This window comes from Rutilus rutilus (genome assembly GCF_951802725.1).
Source record: "Rutilus rutilus genome assembly, chromosome: 17".
Taxonomy (NCBI): Eukaryota; Metazoa; Chordata; class Actinopteri; order Cypriniformes; family Leuciscidae; genus Rutilus; species Rutilus rutilus.
This window is the reverse complement of record NC_140230.1, coordinates 18,143,559-18,165,478: the sequence shown is the minus strand read 5'-3', so window position 1 is coordinate 18,165,478 and position 21,920 is coordinate 18,143,559. Positions and strand designations below refer to the sequence as shown.

The 21,920-nt window shown below is 39.2% G+C and overlaps 2 protein-coding genes across 2 annotated transcripts; both read left to right on the top strand.

Moving 5' to 3' along the window:
• Positions 1–699: 699 nt before the first annotated feature.
• Positions 700–10,358, top strand: mdc1 (mediator of DNA damage checkpoint 1). Its single transcript, XM_084384824.1, has 10 exons — positions 700–977; positions 1,413–1,557; positions 1,670–2,257; positions 2,343–2,427; positions 3,508–4,739; positions 5,253–8,410; positions 8,495–8,677; positions 9,408–9,533; positions 9,629–9,739; positions 9,828–10,358. The coding sequence occupies exons 2-10, from the start codon at positions 1,425–1,427 to the stop codon at positions 10,035–10,037; spliced, it is 5,826 nt and encodes a 1,941-aa protein (XP_084240950.1). The 5' UTR covers positions 700–977; positions 1,413–1,424; the 3' UTR covers positions 10,038–10,358.
• Positions 10,359–10,555: 197 nt separating this feature from the next.
• On the top strand, positions 10,556–21,411 carry LOC311275666 (uncharacterized protein). The gene is made up of 9 exons (XM_084384825.1): positions 10,556–10,741; positions 13,776–13,828; positions 15,691–15,711; positions 15,814–16,086; positions 16,974–17,264; positions 18,138–18,425; positions 18,628–18,806; positions 19,540–19,641; positions 19,789–21,411. Exons 2-9 carry the CDS (start codon positions 13,783–13,785, stop codon positions 20,719–20,721), a joined length of 2,133 nt encoding a protein of 710 aa, XP_084240951.1. The 5' UTR covers positions 10,556–10,741; positions 13,776–13,782; the 3' UTR covers positions 20,722–21,411.
• Positions 21,412–21,920: the final 509 nt, after the last annotated feature.

Here is a 21,920-nt window from a genome sequence, read left to right as displayed (position 1 = left end):
CATTAAACACATGATTCATACTAGGCCTACAGTAAAGTACAGCACGATATACAAATGATATGGGAGTATGCATATGAGGCCTATATACGTAATACTATATATATTAACCTTAGTCGCGAGGTTCAGACATATATAAAAGTAAGAAATATCTAAATTATGGCTTCTCAAAAATCCTGATGAAGGGAAAAAAACACTTTGGGTGCCTCTCAATATCCCTCCTCGTCTCCTCGCTCCTCCGTCCTCCATCCTAAGACCCGGAAACCGATCGAGCTCAGCCATCTTGAAGGACATCTCAATTCTCTAATTGCACCGTTTATATACTGTCTATGAATTGCACCGCGAGGAGGAGAGGAGTGAGGAGGCTTGCAGAGGAGTCATGAGCGATGATGCACAGGTGTATCCTTTGCGGAAGAGTTTTATCGACTAAACATGACGCACGTATCAATTCTCCCCATTCACATTGGTCACAATAATTTTAATTTATACTTTACCACTGCAGTTTATATAAACCACACATATTTCAATAGGGTATCTTGCTTTATTATTATTTATTCTGAATTTCTTAAATAGCCAAACTTCAACAACATAAGGGAAGATACTTTGAGCGCTGCTAGTGACGCTCGAGTGATCATGATCAAGTATTCCAATGTATAAAAAAGTTTTCATTCGATTCCTCCGTCATCCTTTTTTTCCTTGCAGCCTTCCCTCGAGGAAAGGAAACGAGGATGCACAAATAATTAACTTAAGAATTGAGAAGCACCCTACCAAACACGCCCCCTCTGCAGAGAGCGCGGAAAACTTTGGACAAAGACGACTGCTATTTCTCAGTTGACCAATCAAGCCGCAGTGACGCATTTTCACCCAATAAGTGTAGGCTCACTCTCTGACTGACAACTTGACTAGCGAATCAGTAGTCTTCATTTAAAAGGCGGTCCTTAGTTTTCAGGAAATGGTTTCCAAGTGTTCTGCATGACAAGGTAAGCGCACGTTTTTATTAAATGCAGTGGATCATGCACGATATACCAGCACAAACGTAAACAATGGCCATGTCTTGCATGTTTACCTTTGCATTATGATGGGATGCATTATTTCTGATTACATTTTCATGAGAAGTATTGCTTTCATTCCTCTACGTAATTAACTGCTTCCACTGTTGCACTTAGCAAAACATATTCGATTAAGAAGTAGCTAATGAAAAAGTCACAAGTGTCCTAATATCATACCAAATGTGTTAAGTAAACTTTTATCACACATATACATCTCCACTGATCATAAAACTGAGAATGATGATATTAGCAATGTTGTTTATGTGTGTATTGCATACATTCGGGCTTAAAAACGTCTTTATTTACATTGTGAATGGTATCCATAACAACCGTATTTCTGTTGTAACATCACTCTTGATCCTTTAGCCAGAGAGGAAGATGGATGCCACTCAGCAGATTGAGGATCCTTTCTCTGAAGAAGAAGAAGAAGAGGAGGAGAAAGTAGGAAGACCAGAAAGAGAACAGTTAGCTACACTGAAGGTGTTTAAAAATGACCACATACCAGAGACAGGTGAGACAATAAACCTGACTACCTTGTGTCATATTGTATAACTAATATTTCCTGAACATTATTGAAATGATGGCATTCATTTCTTTTTTTCTCTCTTCACACATTAATTTAGAATTCCCTCTCTACGTCGGAGAGAATGTCTTGGGCCGTGATCCTGCTGCCTGTTCTGTTCTGCTTCCGGCCCGATCTGTGTCCGGTCGGCATGCTGTCATCTCCATCTCGGTTTTCCGCTCCAGCAGCAGCCGCTCCGGTAACGGTGATGCTGTGGAAGCACTTTTATGGGACATGGGCAGTATGAATGGTACCAGAAAAGGCAGAATCAAGCTGACGCCTCAGGTACGTTATGCTTTGACCGAGGGAGATAGTGTGGTGATCGCTGACGTGCCATGTCAGTACATTGGCCTGAACATCTCGAAGAGAGATACACACAAAACCCCAGAGAAAGGACTTTCCAAAAAGGAGGAAAAGGATAGTTCGCCGCTGTCAAGCAGTGACTCGGAGTCAAAGTTGAGGAAAGGCGTGCAGAATGGGTTGAAAGAGAAAGAGAGGAGTGCCTTGCCTCCTGTGCCTTTATGGAGCCCTGAGGATGAAGAACCCAAAATGTGTTCACCACAGCCAGCTCACAAACATCCTGAGATCACCCTGGTACCTGATTCAGACTCTGGTTCAGATGGAGAGAGTGATGAGAGGAAAGATTTTGGTAAGTAAAGTGAGACCTAAAGAATATTACTGAAAGCTATGGTAGCACACTATTTTGATGCTTTCTTTTTTCTCTTTTGCTATAGTTTCAGACTCAGCGTCCTCCTCTCATCTGTGTAGTTCCACAAATTCATCATTCCTGACCCCTGCAAAAAAAGTCATTCCAGAGAGGTAGGTTGAATGTTTCTTGAATGTTTTTTTTTTTTACTGCATAAAGCAGGGCAACGGATATGTACTTAAAGAGAAATTTTACCCATGTGTGAAAATTCTGTCATTGTCTTCTTACAAATTCTTACTTTCTTACTTTTCTACAAATACGACTCAGCTGGTAAATTCAGTTAAGTCAACGCAATTGTGTTGTATAACAGAAATGTAAGCCATTATTTCATCTCAAATTTAAATGTCATGCAATGTGCAAGAACCATTGAGGTTTGTATTGCCCTATTTGTTGTAGTTATTAAATGTGTTTGAAAAATATGATTTGAAAGCACATTAAGGCTTGAAGTGTCACCTCAGAACACTTACAATATACCAGTTGACTCATATAGATTCATTTCACTCTAACTTTATTTTTATGAGCTTGAAAGTTTCAATGAGTCCCAGTAACCTGTTTAGCCAATCAGCCTTTTGCAAAATAGGTACGTATGAAGCAACCTAAAACAATGGAGTGAATGAAAAAAAAAAAAATCTGCCTGGCTTGATGCAAATTCATGCAGTGACAGGCACACAGACAGCACTTTCCATTCAGTAAATTAATTTCACAGACAAAATCCTGTAATTAGTAGGAATCCATGTGATTGGAAATTTTGTGTGGGGGCAAAAGATTTCCCTTTCACAGATTTTGCTTCAGGTTGAAGTTGGTCACACAAATTAATCACAAAGCTGCTTGGTTTGAAAGTGCTTTCTGTGCTTCATACATTGTTAAACTATTAACAATGGACAGTGTCCTCAAAATTTCACTAATGAACTGCACTTTAATGTTTAAACTGTGCAATACACCTATGGGATTTTCCTATATATTGTAGAAATAAATAGAGCTGCACGATTCATAGATTAGCACAAACATAGATTTGAATGTTCCGGTGTGATTTCGTTAAAGGTTAGACACATCATTGTCATTTAGGAATGAGATCATGTGGGTGTTTGAATTGAGATCGCAATCTTTTAACGATTAATCGTACAGCTCTACAAATACTCTTAGTTTTCTTGTGCTTAAAATAAACTTCACTATTTTCTGTCTTATTTTCTCAGTGAGGATGAGAGCTCCATCACTCCATCTTCGACCTCAATGGACAGATTCAGACTGAGGGAAACCTCCGGTGAACCCTGTTCAAACTCATCTAAGCCTGGTCTGCTAGCTCTCAACTTGGACAGTGACACTGATTTTGAAGCGGACATGGAGAAAAGCAAGACTGAACCAAAGGTCCAGCCTGAATTAGCTACAAAGGTGGAACCAGTACCTTCAGCTGAATTTCATATGGACAGTGATACTGATGTTGAGGAAGAGGAGCCAGAGGCAAATAAGGCTAAACCAGAGGCTCAAAATGCAGCAACTCTAGAGAAATCTGTATCTTCAGTTGGACTTCAAATGGACAGTGATACTGATGTTGAAGAAGAAGAAGAAGAGAAAGAGAAAAGCAAAACTGAACCAAAGGCTCAGATTGAACAAGCTCCAAAAGTGGGACCAGTACCTTCAGCTGAATTTCATATGGACAGTGATACTGATGTTGAGGAAGAGGAGCCAGAGGCAAATAAGGCTAAACCAGAGGCTCAAAATGCAGTAACTCTTGATAAATCTGTATCTTCAGTTGGACTTCATATGGACAGTGATACAGATGTTGAAGAAGAGGAAGAGAAAAGCAAGACTGAACAAAAGGCTCTGATTGAAGAAGCTCCAAAGGTAAAATCAGTACCTTCAGCAGATCTTCATATGGACAGTGATACTGATGTTGAGGAGAATGAGGCTCCTATAACTGAAAATGTCTCCAAAAAGGAAGCAGAAGTTTTAGCAGTTACAGAAAGTACTTCATCAGCAGCACCACCACCTACAGAGTTCAACTTGGACAGTGACACTGATGTTGAAGATGAAAATCCCATGAAGGTTTCCATGGTGACAGAGGTTTCACCTCCCATTGGAGAGGGAAGTTATGTCAGACCTACATCAACTCCAGGGACAGAGCTCCACATGGACAGTGACACAGATGTAGATGAAGAGAATGAGGGCAAGGAGAAGATAAAGGCCAGCGATCTGCTGTCAGCGAACAGTGAAACAGATGATGAGGATCCTTTTAAACCTGTACCAGGCAAAGCTGTGAAGGTTGCAGAGAGTCAGAAGGCGTATGTGGGTGGCAAAGCAATGCAGTCAGAAGAGAGCACCCATAAAAAACAAGACCATCATTCTCAAGCAAAGACTTGTCTTGAGGAACCAACCCAAGCTTTTGGTCACTTGGAAGACTGGGACCTACCACCCACACAAGTATATGGTAACCATCCCGTTCACTTCCTGCCTATTAATCTCATTCTTTTTTTATTATAATATTCACAAAACAGTAAATGTCTAAAATTGCTTTCAAAAAAAAATTGAAATGCCAATCTGTAAACATTAAAATATTCCATTTCAAAAGTATAGCCACACGATGTGAACAGTGTGCATGTTGATTTTAGTGTGAAAAAAATGCTTAACGTTTTCTGTCTAAAGTTATGGTCAGTTTGACAACTTTATCATGACAACACAACGCAACATAATACAAGTTTTAACAGAAGAATGAATGAAAGTTACATTACAATTTCAACAATTTTCTACTTTTACATCATCCAAAAATTTGCCTTATTCACTTCCATTGTAAGTGCCTCACCATAACCTAACTTTTTCTTCTTCTTTTTTTTTTTTTGTGAATGAGTCAAAATGTATTTTTTGTGCTAATCAGTATTATGCCACAAATGTATTCAGTTGAGCTTAACTTATACCCATACATTGTCTTTAATGTCAAATCCAGGAGCTGCTAGGGCCAGTGCTGGGTTCAAGCCAAAGCAGCTTGATCTTGAGGCTACGCAGGCATATGGCACAGAGACAGACAGAGAGGAAGAACAGGAGGAGCCACTGAGCCATACCCAACTCTACTCCAACCTCTCCACTGCTGAAACTCAGTTAATTCCTGTAGCAAATGTGGAGGAGGAAGATGAAGAGACACCTAATTACTCTCACCTTTCCACAGCAGACACTATAATCATCGCCAGCACCCCAAGACGAGAAGAGCAGACACAGCCCTTTTCTCTGTTCTCAGCTCAAACGCAACTCATCTGGGAGGGAGAAGACAAAGAGTTTAATCAGAGTGAGCCCACCCAGCTCATAGAGGCAGACACCATCAATGAAACGCAAGAGGGTGAAGAGGAGGAGAACATGAAACAAGGCAGGAGAATCCATGGTGGAGGAAAAGTACACAAAGGAAAACACTCCAGCTCCTATCTTATCATTACTGAAACTCAGCCCATGTGTGAGGAAGAAGAAGCAACAGATGTTGATCTGAGTGGGGACAGCTTTCAGAAACCAAGTACAAGACAACAGCCTGAGAAATGTGATTCTGCATATCTTGATGAAAACAACTCCTGCTCCCATGTCACCATAGCTGAAACGCAACCAATGGGTGATGATGATGAAGAAGCACCAGATCAGGACAATGTGATCAGCAGTACTCATACAGAAAAACCTACCAGGTCCCATATCACCATCGCTGAAACGCAACCAATGTTTGAGGAAGACCAAGCACCAGAGGATGATCTAAACAAGCTCAGTAGAAGACAAACTGACAAAGGCGAACCCATACAACAAACTGAAAAAGCCTCTACTTCCAGTCTTGAAATCCCTGAAACACAACATGTTGGTAAAGATGATGAAGAGCAGGAGAATGTGCTCAGAAGCAAGATGCCTAGCAGAAGATCACGCAGGGGTAGACCAAAAAAAGAAAAGGAAGCCCCACAACCTGCTGAGAATGTTGTGCATCACACTATCACAGAAACGCAACTGATGTGTGAGAAGGAGCAAGCATCGGATGAAGATCTGAAGAGTGGGATCAACAACGGTGCACCTAGTACAGGACAACAAACAGATGAAATCAGATCTCCAGAGCTTGCTGAAACAGGCTTGAAATCCTGTGTCACTATCGCTGAAACTCAACCTATGTGTGAAGAAGAAGCACCATGTGAAGATCTGACTAAGGCAGTTAGCACAGGCCAGATAGATGAACACAACTCCACAGAACTCCCAAAACCCTCCACTTCCCATTTCATGATAGCTGAAACACAGCCTATGCATGAAGAAGATGAAGAACAGGAGAAACACCTCAGCAGTAAAACGTCAAGCAGAAGATCACGCAGAGGAAAACCAAAGAAAGACAATGAGGTTCCACAAACTTCTGAGGTTGCTGTTCATCACACTATCACAGAAACCCAACCAGTTCCTGAGGAAGTGATTGAAAGAGATGAAGATCTAAGCAGTGGAATCAAATCCAGGAGATCCCGCAGGGGAAGACAGATAAAAGAGGATAGCGTTCCACAACCTGCTGAAGCTGCCGTCAGTTCCCTTTCCACTATCACAGAAACACACCCTGTTTGTGAGAATGGAACTGGAAGGGATGAAAATCTGAGTATCATCAGATCCAAAAGATCTCGCAGAGGAAAAAAGGAAGATGAAGGTGAACCAGCACAGTCTGTTGAACCAAACTCTGATCTCATGGTTGTTGAAACACAGCCCATGTGTGAGGAAAACACTCAAGAAGAACCTAGTGGCAGAAGTAGCAGAAGACATAGGAAAAACAAGACAGAGGTGGAGAGTGAGACACCTTCATCTGGTAAAGTCCAAGGTAAAACCAGAAAAGGGCAGGAAGGGAAAAGAAAGAGGGCAAAAGCATTGTCTGAGGAAGAGGGAGAGAGTGAAGAGGAAAAAACTACAAGGAGAGGAACCAGAAGAACAGGTATAAAACATAGGTGTAGTGAAAAGGAAGAAGAGGAAAGATTGGAGGAGAGAAATGCCCAAGCAGAGAAAGAGAAGATGGAGAAAGAGCTCCAAGAACAAGAGGAGCGAGAGAGGGAAGAAAAGGAGAGACTGGAGCGTGAGAGAAAGGAACAAGAAGAGAGGGAGAGGGCTGAAACCGAAATGAGGCAAAAACTGGAAAGAGAGCAGCAGGAATTAGATGAAAAAGAACGACTGAAAAGGGAAGAGGAAAAAATAAGAAAAGAAAATGAGAGAATACAGAGGGAAAAAGAGGAAAAGGATCGTTTAGAAAGAGAAGAGAAGGAAAGGTTGGAGAGAGAGAGTAGAGAACGAGAAGTACAAAGACAAAAAGAAGAGGAAAGAATTCAAATGGAGAAGGAACAAAAAGAGAAAGAAAGATTAGCGGCAGAGAGAGAACAATTAGAAAAGGAGAAACAAGAAAATGAGGAGCTTCAGATGAGAGAAAGAGAACAAAAAGAAATGGAGGATGGGAACCGTCAGGAAGCAAAAAAGAATGAGCGAGTGGAGGATGACAAAACAGAATTGGAAACTCCTCTTGTTCCTCCTGCCAGACGATCACGGCGTTGTTCAAGCTCATCTATAAACTCGGAACAATCTGTATCCTCACAACAGGAGCCATCCATCCAGAGAGGCCGAGGGCGGGGCAGGGGACGGGGACGGGGCCGAGGGAAACAGACAACTAATGAGCAACCAATCAGTGCTAGACAGTCTAGCCAGAGAGGACTAGCTATTGGAGTCGAAGACAAAGAGCAGGACTCCAATTCAACAACCCGTTCACGAACCCGCTCCAGTTCTACAAGTTCTGAGAGATCTGCTAATAGTGTCATAACGTCAAACCAAGGGACGAGAGGAAGAGGCAGAGGCAGGAAGAGTGCGAAGCTACAAGAGCCACAGAAAGTTTCCCAAACTAAAACTTCTGGGAAAGGCAGGGGGAGAGGAGGCAGGCATTCTGGTGTGGAGAATGTAAATGTCGGAATGAGCAATGAGCTTGAACAAGATGCAGAGATGGTAAATGACACTTCTGTACCCCAAAGCAACAGCAGAGGTCGCAAGAGAGCAGCCAACACTAGCACATCCACAGAAGAGGCTCCGTCACCCACACCCAAGACTCCAAGGCGCTCTGTTTCCAGTCAGGCGTACAAGGTCACACACACCCTCGGATACAGACATTAACTAGCAAGTTCTTTCACTGTGTGGATGACACCAATCTGTCCTCTTCTCTTTTAGGTGTTATTCACTGGGCTGACGGATGAAGATGGAGAAAGAGTGGTCTCTCGATTGGGTGGAAGTCTGGCGAGAGGGGTGAACGATATGACTCACCTGGTGACTGATAAAGCAAGACGCACTGTCAAGTTTTTGTGCGCTGTTGCCAGGGGGCTGCCGATCGTGAATCCTGATTGGCTTAAGAAGGTGAGGGAGTGATTATTACAGAAATGTTCCTGATTCAAACCAAGCCAAACCTAAAAACCACAATCCTTATCTGACTTTTCTCCCATAAAATGCATATGTTGGTTTGATGTATCTTTTTAAATGCATTGTGAGATGTTCTCACACATTGAAAATGGTTCTGTTTTGGGTGACAATATACAACAAAAAAGTGTACAACAGTGCCGTAGACGATCTTTGTTAGTAATGCTTTAATAACCCTACACATTCAACACACATGCTCTACTACCGGTGAGTCTCTTATGTTCACCAATGCTGCATTTATTTAATCAAAAATGCAGTAAAAAACATAATATTATGAAATATTATTACCAGTTTTGTAAAATCAAGAAAAATCATGTATACAATAATTAACATTAAAATGATTTTCCTGAACTTAAATTTTTTTTACTGTATAATTTCCTGGTCAAGAATGTTTTTTATGGTATTGATGAATATATATATATATATATATATATATATATATATATATATATATATATATATATATATATATTCATCAATACCAACAGATTATATATATATATATATATATATATATATATATATATATATATATATATATATATATATATATAATCTGTTTAAGGGTTTCTAGCTGTATAATTAAAGAAGTCTAACAAGTACATAATACAGACTTTATTTTGAACTTTAATTTGAATTTTAGTGTGACAACATCCTCTTTCTCCCCTAGTGTGGAAAAGTTGGCCATTTCCTTTCTACTGATGAATACATATTGAAAGACGTCGAGCAAGAGAAGAAGTTTAGTTTCAGCCTACAGAAGACACTGCAAACCGCTCAAAGTCAACCTCTTTTAAAGGTTAGTCCCTCACAAGCTCTTCCGCCTTTGCGTATCAAACCCAAAGTATACTATTTCCATCACACATATTCTCTCCTCTAATTTTGCTTTTATAGGGTTATGAGATTCACGTAACCCCATCTGTGATGCCAGAACCATCTCAAATGAAAGAAATCATCACCTGCTGCGGTGCACGTTTCCTCCCTAAAATGCCTTCTGCTCAGAAGGTACCCAGAACCAGTGCATATATTCTCTAATTGTATTGCACATATTACTTATTCCCATATTTTATTGTGTTTCTCCCTCTCTATTCAGGAGCACACTGTGGTGGTGTCATGTGAACAGGACAGGGGGCTTTGTCAGAAGGCAGTGAGTATGTCATTGCCCGTGGTCAGCACAGAGTTCCTATTGACTGGCATTCTGCAGCAGAGAGTTGACCTGCAGGCCCATTCTCTCACTTCCTCTCTCAACACATCCAATCAGCCTGCAGCCCCCAAAGCTGCTGCCAGGGGCCGTAGGAAGTAGTGACAATGACATAGAAAAGGACTCTCCTTGTAATACATTTGTGCAGAAGACAGAATCTGATTTATGCACAGACGTTTAAGTTCAGATTGCGCAAGATGAAAATGTGACACATGACATCCCAGTTTTCTGAAGACCGAAATGAATTAGATGAGATGCTGCTAGGCTTGTACCCACACACTCACCGATTCCTGTGAATGTGAGAGATGGAGAGTGTGAGGTGGCTGGCTGTCGATGAATGATGAGTTTGTTAGTGAAGGGAGAATGAGCTTCTCTAATTTTTTAATGTAATATTTCAATAAACACTTTCAGAGCCAAAATACAGAGACATTGTGGATTTTTGCCCTTTAGTGTTTAAAAAGCTGTTGATCAATAGAAAATGCAGATAAAAACGGCAAAATGGTCTAGTGCACATTCTTATTCATAGGGGCGTTGGTCTCAGAGATGGATCGATCTGAAGAACACCTTAAAGACCTTCACGTCGGTTCTGCAAAGGTTGTCTGAGTGTGTTCGGATCCGTTGACACGCCCATAAGGGGTTGAAGAGCCGGGCTTTACCGAGCGCACTCGAGACGCGGCGAGAGACCGGACGGATTCCTGAGGTGCAACTTAGCCCTTAAGTGATTTTTGAGCTGGTCTGGAAGCAGAAAGGGACGAATAACGGAAATTCCCCCTTTTACACTCTATCATTCGAGGAGCACATTGAAGGTGAGCTGTGAACACGGTAAGGGAGAATATCAATTTTGCGGCAGGGATGTCATAAACGGGCAGCTGGCTTTGGGTTGCAGGAATTGAAGGGTTAAATTCTGCAGTTTCTGCTTCGTCTGGTACTTTTCCGATTGGATAAAGTTGATGTTTGCTGTTGGAACGCGAATACAATAAGACGTAAGATTCATATTTAGAGGTTTAGAAGAGCATTTAGGCTTGTTGAAGAGATTTGCGGTCGGTTCTGCATAGCATCACATTAAATGCCCCGTCAGCTCGCGCGTGCAGGTTAAGCACCCTGTATCATATCAAATGTTTGCACTAAAATATGCTTTGTGATGAAATTACCGGGAAATTAAAATGAGAAAAGCAAATATGATAATTAGACTTATTTGTCGCGATGAGCTCGAAAAAATGTCAGTTTTATAATAACATTAATATTCTAGATTTTATAGTCTTTGTATAATTCTTATTTAAGTCTAATTTTGCCGGTTGACTGCGGCGTATTTCATTTCGTCGTCTGTGCACCGTAATAACCCGAACATGTGTGGGCGATCTTTCTCATCGTGTGACCGAGAGAAAATTTGTTTGACTGGCAAATAGTTTTATGATTGGGAGGTGATAAGATCATTTGAAGGTTTCGTCTGAAATAGAGGGGAGATGCGGTAAGTCAAGCTGTCGCCGCCCCCGCTGCACTGTGTCTCAAAACCTATTCAGATGCTTATCTATACGCCATATTTTTAACCATAATGATGCCCCAAAATGGTGCCTAGGTAGACAGCTCACTAGGTTGTAAGACACAGCCATGATCTCACCCCCTTTCATGTCATACATCAGACCCTTCTAACTACATTATCGCCTTTTGAATAGTATGATTCAAGGCTTTAAAATATATTATGATCCAAGACATAGCCTAGTATAGCAAATGAGTCTGAATGAAATGATCTGGAAGTAATTTCCAGATTCCCAGTCCTGGTCTCTAAGGAGATGACCTGCTTCCAACATCAATAACCACATATGAAATAGTCATACAGCACCTTTCCAAAGGTTGAGCTTGATTTCCCTGAGCCCCTATTTATCTTTTTTTTTATTTCCCTGGTTTACACAGCCTGCTTCTTGCATAATTAACCAATTTATGATATTGCAGTTCATATAGGCTATCCGCTGCAGGTTGATTTGAGGTTCATTGTTGCATTGCAACTGCATCTTATGTTGTATACGAGAGCACCCGGTCTGCATTTCTGCCTTTGTGTTGCCCATGTTTTATGTATGCTGTCTTACATGAGAGGAACTGTGAGGTTGCTGTAAGAGGTGTCATACTGAGAGGGAGGGAGGGAAAGGATGTAAGTGGACCAGATGGCACTTTGTCCATTTGAAACTAAAAAAGCGCCGACGCATTTACACATCAGCACTGTCCAGAGACAGAAAAATAATATACTTATTTGCTGTTTTTATTTTTAAAATTCTTATTTGACTATTTTTGCAACTAAATGACAATAAAACATTCATATGCAATATTTGAGCGTCTGAGCAGAAGTCTGTTATGAAATCACTGAATGGCCTAAATGCATCTGCTGTTCTGGATGCTTGCCTTGCTGTCTAATGTCTGGCCTGGCAAAGGTTTTCTTAGGAATCTTGCTATGTCATTATGTGTGAAGTGCCGGCTTTCAGACCGTTATTGATGGTGTTTGTCCTGATATTTCGACATTAGCCTACTGATCATAATACCTATATGATGCCACCTTTACAAATAATTAATACATTTAAACTTAAATATAATTTAACTATTATGTTAAGTATAAAGTACAGTTTGTGCATCAAAATATGGGTTTCCACAGTCATTAGAAAATCTGGAAATATCAGGGAATGTTCAAATTTTGATATCCCGGCCTGTAAATGTCATGGAAATAATTACATAAATTAATTATCTTTAACCTATTATTTTTTTTCAAATGATCTTTTACTCAAAAATAATAAATAATTGCAATGGAAATATTCCATTCCATGGAAATAAAAAAAACACCTAAGACTATATATATATATATAGATAGATAGATAGATAGATAGATATATGCTGAGTTTAAACACCTGTTATTCACTTTTAAACATCGATCATTATATTTTTGTATATATATATATATATATATTATATATATTATATTATATTATAATATATATATATATATTATATTTTACTTATGCTTTCTTTTTCCAATAAGTGCCTACTCACATTTAAATCGCCTAAAGTCAGCAAAGAAAATGCAGACTAGAAAAGTTGTGTAAAAATCATGGAATTTCTTTGGGATGTAACATGTTACGAGAGATTTTTGTAGAACAAATCAGGCTAACCGATAGATTCAGTCTCATTTCCTCTCACATTTTTAATGTCTTCAGTCATTACAATCCTGTCTTGATTATGGAGATAATGATCCACCCAAATGATGTCATGTTTCTCATTCCATATGCATTTATAAAGACACAAACAGACAGCACTGTATCTAAAAGCATCATTTCTCATGAAATGACTAATGTAATTTATTGGTGATGAATCTGGGAATCTCAATAAACGGACTGTTCTTACGATTCATTGTAAATCCCCTCTGAGATACCAGATCAATGTCAGATGTCATAAGCAATCCACAAGTCAAGCCAATAAACCCACAATTACTGACATGTCCAAATAGCCTAGCTCTTTTAAGAGGCTCATTCCTCAACACAGCCCTTTTAGATCCTTGGCCTGACGATCAGAGCTCACACGTCTCCCATAAAAGCTGGAAAACATAGATGCTTGTCTAACATTCACATAAACGGATTTGTTTTATAGTCACACCCTATATTTGCAAGTCCACATCAAAGCACTCAATCGACCTGTGTCCATTTGCCGAAACACTGCCTTTTTGATCATTGTCCTTTTCCATAGCAGGAATTTGAGAGCAATTGAGCAATGTACCATGAAACTTATACGATTTCAATGTCAGTGTTTAGAATTGAAATCCTCTTTGAATGTAAATGTATTTTCATGTGTGAATGTTTTCAGAGCCAATATGCTGAATCTGAGACTGCTCGTCTTAAGCATGCTGTTCTACTCGGGTAAGAAAGAGTCCTTGTGAATCTTTTGAGTGGTTGATCTTCTGTATCATTATTATAAATGTTAAGGACAGTGGCTCTGACATGCTAATAGCTATTGTAGTTCTTTAATTACAGTCCTGATCCACAATGCATCTTCTATAAGAGCTGTAATGTTCTCACAAATGGCAGCGGAGTTCTGAATGTACCAGCTTGGAAGGACTGTGTACTGTACATACATAGATTTTAGTTATAATGAATATCTGACCACGTGACAAGTAATATTAAATGTGCCATCTATAATGGATGTATTTAGCATATTTAGCAACAAAGTGGGTCGTTTTCATACATACTAAATTATGTATTGAGTCATTCCGTGTCTTTGGCTCAAATATTTTTTTTCTGAAGAAAGACAAACAGAAGTAGTGCTAAAAGCCAAAATATTAAATGTCACAGATTTGTACAGTAATAGAGTAATCCACTATTTTGTAGAGGGGGGTCAAAATGACCATTTTCACCTGAGATTTGGAGTCAATTTACATGGGGGGTAAAAATGACTTTAGAAAGATGCCAGCATCACTATTTTATTTTTGCACAAAGATAATAATTATTATTATTTTTAAAAATAAAAATAATAATTGCACCAAGTTTGTATGCCTGTAACTCAAAAATTATTAAAGATCTTAAAATGCTTTTAGATTCTGGTAGTTAACAAGCTTTTCTTTTAGTATCTTCATTTTTAAGCCCTAATGTGGTTCATTTCCAGAGAAATGGGGATTTCAATGTGTCTTCATGAATTAATTGGTAAATTGTAGCCGACATATTTTCAGTAGTCAAAAACTAAATGTGGGTCACTTTGCATAGCTGATACTTTTTTCTTTTAACGAGGAATATCTGAAGAACAAATAATGTTGAAACTATTTTTTTTTTTTTCAATCAGCACAATTACATAGAACATACCTGTCTGGGTGCTAAAAATATCATTTTTCCAAAGTTTGCATGCCTGTAACTCAAGAAGTATTCAATATATCTCAATATCCTTCTAGAATCTCATTCTTAATGAACTTTTCTTTTGTAATCTTTATTTATTTTTAAGGCCCTATATGGTTCAATCCCATTGATATGGGGGTCTCAATGCAGCTCCATGTTCAAACTGTTGAAGTTTAACCATTTTCAATGGTCAAAAACCAGATGTGGTTAAACAGCTGATTGTGTTTAAAGAAGAAATGTATCTCTTTTCCCTCTATCAAAACAATTTCATACAACATAGCTCTCTTAAAATAATGATTCTGCCATCTTCCTAAAGTCACCCCCCCCCCCCCCCCCCCCATTTTTCAACTTCATTTTGACAATTTTTAACAATATAGTTTATTCATTTAATATTTTGGCTTTCATCACTACTTGTGTTCGTCTCTCTTCAGAAGAAAATATTAACAAAATCAAAAAAATTTGAGCTGGAGAAGTTTCTGAAATTGTGTTGATTTAACACGGAATGACTATTGGATATCAATACAAAAAAGAAAAGAAAACTTGAAGTATTAAATTAGTTCTTGTGCTTTGAAATGGTCAGATGTGCACTTTACATATTTTCTTTAAAATATTCCAATAAACCTAAAAAAAGTCTTTCTATATGAATTGTCATATTAATAAATAAAAAATGTTAGACATTCGACATGCAATATGGCCTGAACAGATGTTTAATCAATGTTTAATTCCTTAATTTGACATGCAAATCCAAAAGAAAAATGTAAATGTAATTAAATTGAATATTGCATAAATTGAAAATACATTCTCAGGTTCCGTATGATTTGACTAGCTGATGTCACATTATGCCGCTAATGAATGTGTTAATCTAAACACTGGTGCTTTTCTTTTTGAATTTTTAGCATTCTCTGCAACTCTACAAGGTAATGAAAACGCAACAAGTCACTTTTTATTATTCAAATGATTTATAAAAAAAAAAGTGTAGCACAATAAAATCTTTCTCTATCTTTTTGTGTTTCTTGTAGGCAAAGAAGTGTCCCAGGCTCTGTTTTTTGGGGAAGACTTCCACATCCCCATGCCTGCAGGTAAAGCTGACGTGTCTTTCAAGCCTTCGCTCGCTCCACGACGTGAGAAGTCGCTGATGAGATCTGGTGAAGTGGTTGATCTTCGTGCCAAACTCAACACTGCTTTGACCCACCTGATCTTGGAAAATGTTGGAGAAAGTGATGAAGGAGTCTACACCATCACATCTGACCAAACCACAGAGGATGTTACACGCATCATACTCTATGTTAGAGGTACTGCATCATTTTCATGTCAAAATACCAAAAAATGGTTTGCTCACTTTGAACAACAGCTTGCACACTAAATTGGATGCACACATTCACATTAGAATAGCTCTGAGTGACTTCCATTATTATAGGAAGTCATGTGGTGAACAGTGAGGGAGGATTAATGACCTCCTGCAGTAATTGTAGCTCTGTCAAGGCACACTGGTTGCCTTCCGTTCTTCTCTACCTAAAGGTCCTTCTTTCTCTCTACCCAAATATCTATTTCTCCCATTATTAGTGGTGCTGGCTGACACTTTCCATTAATAAACATTAAATAAACAAAAATGTTCTGCAAAAAATAATTCTGCAAATACTCCTGAGTTAAGTCTGAATTAAGCGGTCACCCAGTAGATACTATAGTTTGTTTGTTTTACCAAATTTGCACTTGTTTCTTATTGTATAATTGTTTCTTACTATAACGTGGGTTACAGTATTGAAGGTTCAACTTGACACATGCTGTAGAAAATATGCAAAAGGTTACAGTACATTTTGGCTGTCAAAACTTTAGTTTTTTTAATTATAAAGGATATTTAGGGTATACATTATTAACAGGCTATTGCACAAACTGTGGATTTGCAAATTTAATAATGAAAATGTGTTTTACTACAGTGATTTGAATACCAATTCAATAGGCAATATCAAAATAATGTATGATTTTGTTGGATACAGTTGAGAACGTCTAACTGTCTACTTCTGATATGGGACAGGACATAATAATATAGACTTTAAAGGTTACAACATACAACATCTAATAGTTCTTACAACATATTTTTGACCTGCAATTCTATTCTTCTTAGAAAATGTAAAAATCTCATGGATTCCTTTTCTTTTTTCTCTCTCTCTTACTTTTCCAGATTGCTTTAATGAGGACATTGTTTATTATGGTTCAGATTTTCACGTTTCGCTCAGTGATATCTCAGACACGGTGCGCGTGGGCTTTCGACACAGCTCAGTGGAGGCCAATCAGACTTCACTACCGGCTGTGGAACTGTTGAATGGAACACCCAAGGAGAATTACCAGGAGCGCATCAAGATCACTCCTCAAAAGTTCACTCTGCTTGCCGTTACAGGGGCTGATGAAGGTAGTTACACCTTCAGCGATCCCAATGGGAAAGTCGAGAAGAAGATCTGCCTGAATGTTAAAGGTGAGAGCATGAAGCACATTTTCAGGGGTTCATGACACAACAATATTTTTTAAATAACATTCAAGTAACATATTAATAATATATGAGTAGCTATGGGAAACATTTTGAAGGAGAAATGAAATGGGATAATAAAGTCTGCCAGTCCCTAAAATAAACACTGAGAAGGTGAATAGGACCACAATGTGAAGCATAAGTGTCTTGTATCATCCTGAAGGGGGGATTTATTTTGTACATTTTACCGCACAGTACATGGCTATAAATAAATGGAAATATTGATTTGTGGTGAAATCATTTGATTATGAGAAAACAAAGAGGCCGCAGAGTGATATGAGATATTTGAAACTTGTCCAGAAGATTGTTTCCCGGGGACAATAGTCCAATTAAAGGTTTAGTGGTCATTATACAAAAACTGCAACTGACCAATCAGAATCAAGTATCCTGAGAGGCATAAAAACTGAGGTGTGAAATATAAGACTGGATGTTGTTTTTATGGAATATACAGTGCTAAAAATAAAGCTTCCAAAAGGTTTTTTCTTTTGCAGTGATGCTATAGAAGAACCACTTTTCCACTATTCTTCATGGAACCATTAATGCCAATAAATAACCTTTATTTTTAAGAGTGGGGAGAACTCTTCAGGTTCAAAGAAAGGATATTAGGGGAAGTACAAAGACAGGAAGAAAGACGGATGGAATGGATTCTCTGCCATTCTCTGTCTGCGGCATTTATTCCCTAAAAAATTTATGCTTTCTCCTCCCTACCGATTCTTTTTCTTCTTTCTTCACTCTCATGACATCATCTTAGAAAATAGCTGAACACCTTGGCTTCAGTAACAGCTTACTTTCTTTCTGTCCTTCGTTTTTTCTTTCTTCCAGCACATCAGATATTTGAAACCCTTTCATACGGTGGCACTCTGAAAATAAACCTGCACTTAGATAGCACCTTAGTTCGCCTGGTGTACACCCCTAAGTCTGATAACCATAATTACTTGATTATGGAGAGTGGAGAGCTCAACCTGCCTCCTAACCTGGATCTCGAAGGTCGCCTCTCTTTGGAGAATTCCATGTGTCTTCTGACAGATGTGAAGGCCAGTGATGCCGGAGTTTTCAGTGTGACTGACCTTCAGGGATTCCTGGTGTCTGATGTCCACCTGGAGATGGAAGGTGAGGAGATGCAAGATGACAAAGGGAAATGAAAAGAACGGGCTGCGTTTTCCAAAAGCATTGTAAGTCTAAGTTAATCGTAGAACAATTGCCACCAATGGTCTCTATGATCAACTTTGGCTTACGGTGCTTTTGGAAAACTCAGGCCAGTTAATTTAATTTTCATGCTTTGCACCTAATGGTGTATCTCTTTCTCTCTCAGCATACACGCTTCCTAAACTCTACATTGCCATCATCGCTTTGGTAGCATTATTGGTGTTGCTGCTTTTGGTGTGCTTGGTGTCATGTTTGGTGAAGATACGCAGACGTGCAGCAAAGGCCAGAGCCATTGAGGAGAAAGCCCAGAATGCAGGGAAAGTGGAGGGAGAGACCTTCAGAAAGGTATTTACCACCTATCTTATCACCTATATAAGCACCAAGGACAAAAAACAACATAAAAACCCAAATCAAATACATAATGGCCACATACATAAAGTATGTGGACTTACAGATATATTAATGTCACTGCATTAGATACAAAATATCCAACCAAGTGGCATTTCCAAACAAATGAGTCTTATTTAAGGTTTCGTTTTTTATTTGGATGTATTTGTACCCAACACTTTTGAAAAGTGAAAAGGGTCAAAGCGAAGTGTAAAATTTACAGATTTTTCTGTGAATATTGTAGGGAACCAAAAGTTCAAATACATTTTATTACTTTTTATTTAGCTGAATAATCAATTCACATGTTGATTTCCCCAAAAGGTCTACAAACTGTGGCTCTGTGACACTATCAAAACAGAATCCTGACAAGCTCAACAGAGCAACATTAGATCAACCAATGACGTAATTTGGAGGGTGGAGCTCTCTGTTTGACTAACCAATGAAAAACAGGAAGATTGTTTGGGGAAACCTGATTGAAAATTTTGCAATTCCATTTGCAAGTGCCATAAAAAGGACACACCTAAAGTTTGAAAATAAATAAATAATAGATATGTAAAGTACAAACATTTGCTTTATGTTTTACATTCTCATTTCATGTCTTCTACAACATGAAAGAAATAAGAAAAAGTGTTTGTCTTTCTGTGTTTATATATTGGAGAATATTATAAGCCCTTTGCTCATATTTCTACAGGTTGTGAAAGAAGCCTGTACCCGTCAGAATGAGGAAGCCCCGGCCCTGTCACAGAAAGAAGACATCACTGAGAAATCACAGAGCACAGAGGTCAGCATTAAGGTGAGCACCAGAGAGCTGAAAGACATTTTAGTCATTTGATCTAGCTTTATATCTAAACTCTTAGCATTTACTCAGTATAAAATGCTGAATTATGTTTAATGTTTTTGAAATGCTTTAAGAATGCTAAGTTCTGAGTATGTTCCTCAGGGTTTGGAGGTGTCTACTAAAGAGCCAAGCCTACAAGAGAGGAACATGGAGACCAGTGACTCTGGAGTGGGCTTTAATACCACTGGGCTCCCACTTGACAGTGACACTGATGCCCCAACAATAGCCATTGCAGATTCTGATGTATCTGCTGCCGCTGACGTCAAAGCCATTCCCAACCAAATTCCAGAGCCAAAGACTGCCCCCTCACCTCCAAAACCAGCACCAACTTCCGATCTAAAACCAGCACCTGTGGTCAAGTCGACGGCTCCTCCACCACCTTCGCCTGAACCCAAACCACCAGTAACGACATCACCTGAACCCAAATCTGTTGCTACACCTGAACCAAAAGTGACCATCTCACCACCACCACCTGAAACAAAACTGACATTAAGCCCATCGCCAGAACCCAAGCAACCCGTGACACCTGACCCGAAACCAACAAGTCCAGCACCTGAGGCCAAATCAACTGATGTTAAACCAATTCCAAGTCCAACCCCTGAATCTCCAAAAGCATTAATGCCAACTCCTGATGCGAAACCAGCCATTTCTCCAGATGCCAAACCAGCAGTTTCACCTACTCCTGAACTCACACCAGCTAAAGTTGGCACCCCTGAACAGAAACCCGCCGTAAGCCCCACACCTGATCCCAAGACTCCGGATCCTAAACCGGTTTCTCCAATCCCTGAGCCTAAACCACCAGTCTCACCGATTCTCGACTCGAAACCAACTACAAATGGTACTCCCGAATCCAAGGAGCCAAGTGCACCTTTATCTCCTGGCCTGGATGTGAAGGGCACTACCCCTCCCAAAACCCCTGATACTGGGAAAAGCTCAGTCAAAACTCCTGAGCTCATCTCTAGTGGAGGCCTAGACTCGGCTTCTCCCAATGACAGTGCACCACCTTCAAGCACTGATGGAGCTGCCACCAACTGAGATAAAAACCATAGCCTAGTTCCTGCCTCCTCCTATATTAACCACCACAGACAATCTAGACACTTGACTTAACAAAGAAAAGCTAAAAGACTTCCTAAGGGGGTGGGTTCCTCAGTCTTTTGAGTCTCACTTTTAATACGATTAACAAGCATCAATGGAAAGATCCACTGTAAATCCACTCAGTTTACTAATATTTAATCACCCCATAAAAGGGTTCGAATACAGAGATGAAGCACTTCAGACCTTACACCATTGGCTGATTTAATACAAAATGAGGGAGACTATCTGGGGTATTCCACGAAAGTGTACAAAGACAAATCTTCCATCACAGAAATAATACATCACTGCATGAAGCTATTGAGAAAATAAACTCTATCATCAGTTCCGTAATCCAAGATAACTGTGGTTGAATTTGGAGAAAGGCACAGAAGGGCATGGGACATTAATCATTTTCATTCTTTACAAGATCATTTCTGCTCCATTTTGACAAGTCGGAGAATCTAAATTGCAGGATTGATACTGAGAAAGTGGTGAGCCAACCATCTGCTGTCTGAGGACTGGAAAGATTGAAAAATCATGTCACTTCGATGCATGCAAGTCAACATGTCCTTTTTACAAAGGGGATGAACGAGGAACTACTGAAGTGAAGTGCAAAGCCAAAAAAAAAAAAAAAAAAAAAAAAAAAAAGAATTCACAAACCTTCATAGACTAATCTGTACCTGAAAGACATTTTTGAGAATCTTCTTCTATCAGTCTAACCTAGGACTCTAGTCTCACAGATGTTCTTGTCCAGAGATGTGACGGTGCACATTTCCTATTCATCTAGTAACAAAAGTATTGCTGTTGAAGTCTCTTTCAGTTATTTCTGTGAGCAAGAACTTCGGACAATGGTCAAAGGCAACAGTATATGTGAATATGAACAAGTTTGGTTCTTTGAGTGAGTCATGTTAAGATTGATAGATCTCAGTAGTGAGGCTGTTTCCATCATTAGCAAGTGTTCTGGAGTATTGTGCTAAAAAATAGTTGACCCTACTAATAGTGCTATTTTAGCATATGGTTCCCTAAAGGAAATATGCAAATCAGGTAATGATGCAAACACACCCAAAAAATATGCACTGAGTGCATATTCCCATTTTGCTGCCTGGAACTGAGTGCTCGGTTGTGGAGGATGCAGCAGACTACTGCAATATGCCAATATG

Coding starts and splice junctions, on each gene's coding strand:
- mdc1 (XM_084384824.1), top strand. CDS start 1,425: ATGGATGCCACTCAGCAGATTGAGGATCCTTTCTCTGAAGAAGAAGAA. Junction 4,740..5,252: donor ACCACCCACACAAGTATATG/GTAACCATCCCG, acceptor TGTCAAATCCAG/GAGCTGCTAGGGCCAGTGCT. Junction 8,678..9,407: donor ATCCTGATTGGCTTAAGAAG/GTGAGGGAGTGA, acceptor TTTCTCCCCTAG/TGTGGAAAAGTTGGCCATTT.
- LOC311275666 (XM_084384825.1), top strand. CDS start 13,783: ATGCTGAATCTGAGACTGCTCGTCTTAAGCATGCTGTTCTACTCGG. Junction 13,829..15,690: donor AAGCATGCTGTTCTACTCGG/GTAAGAAAGAGT, acceptor TTGAATTTTTAG/CATTCTCTGCAACTCTACAA. Junction 17,265..18,137: donor GATCTGCCTGAATGTTAAAG/GTGAGAGCATGA, acceptor TCTTTCTTCCAG/CACATCAGATATTTGAAACC.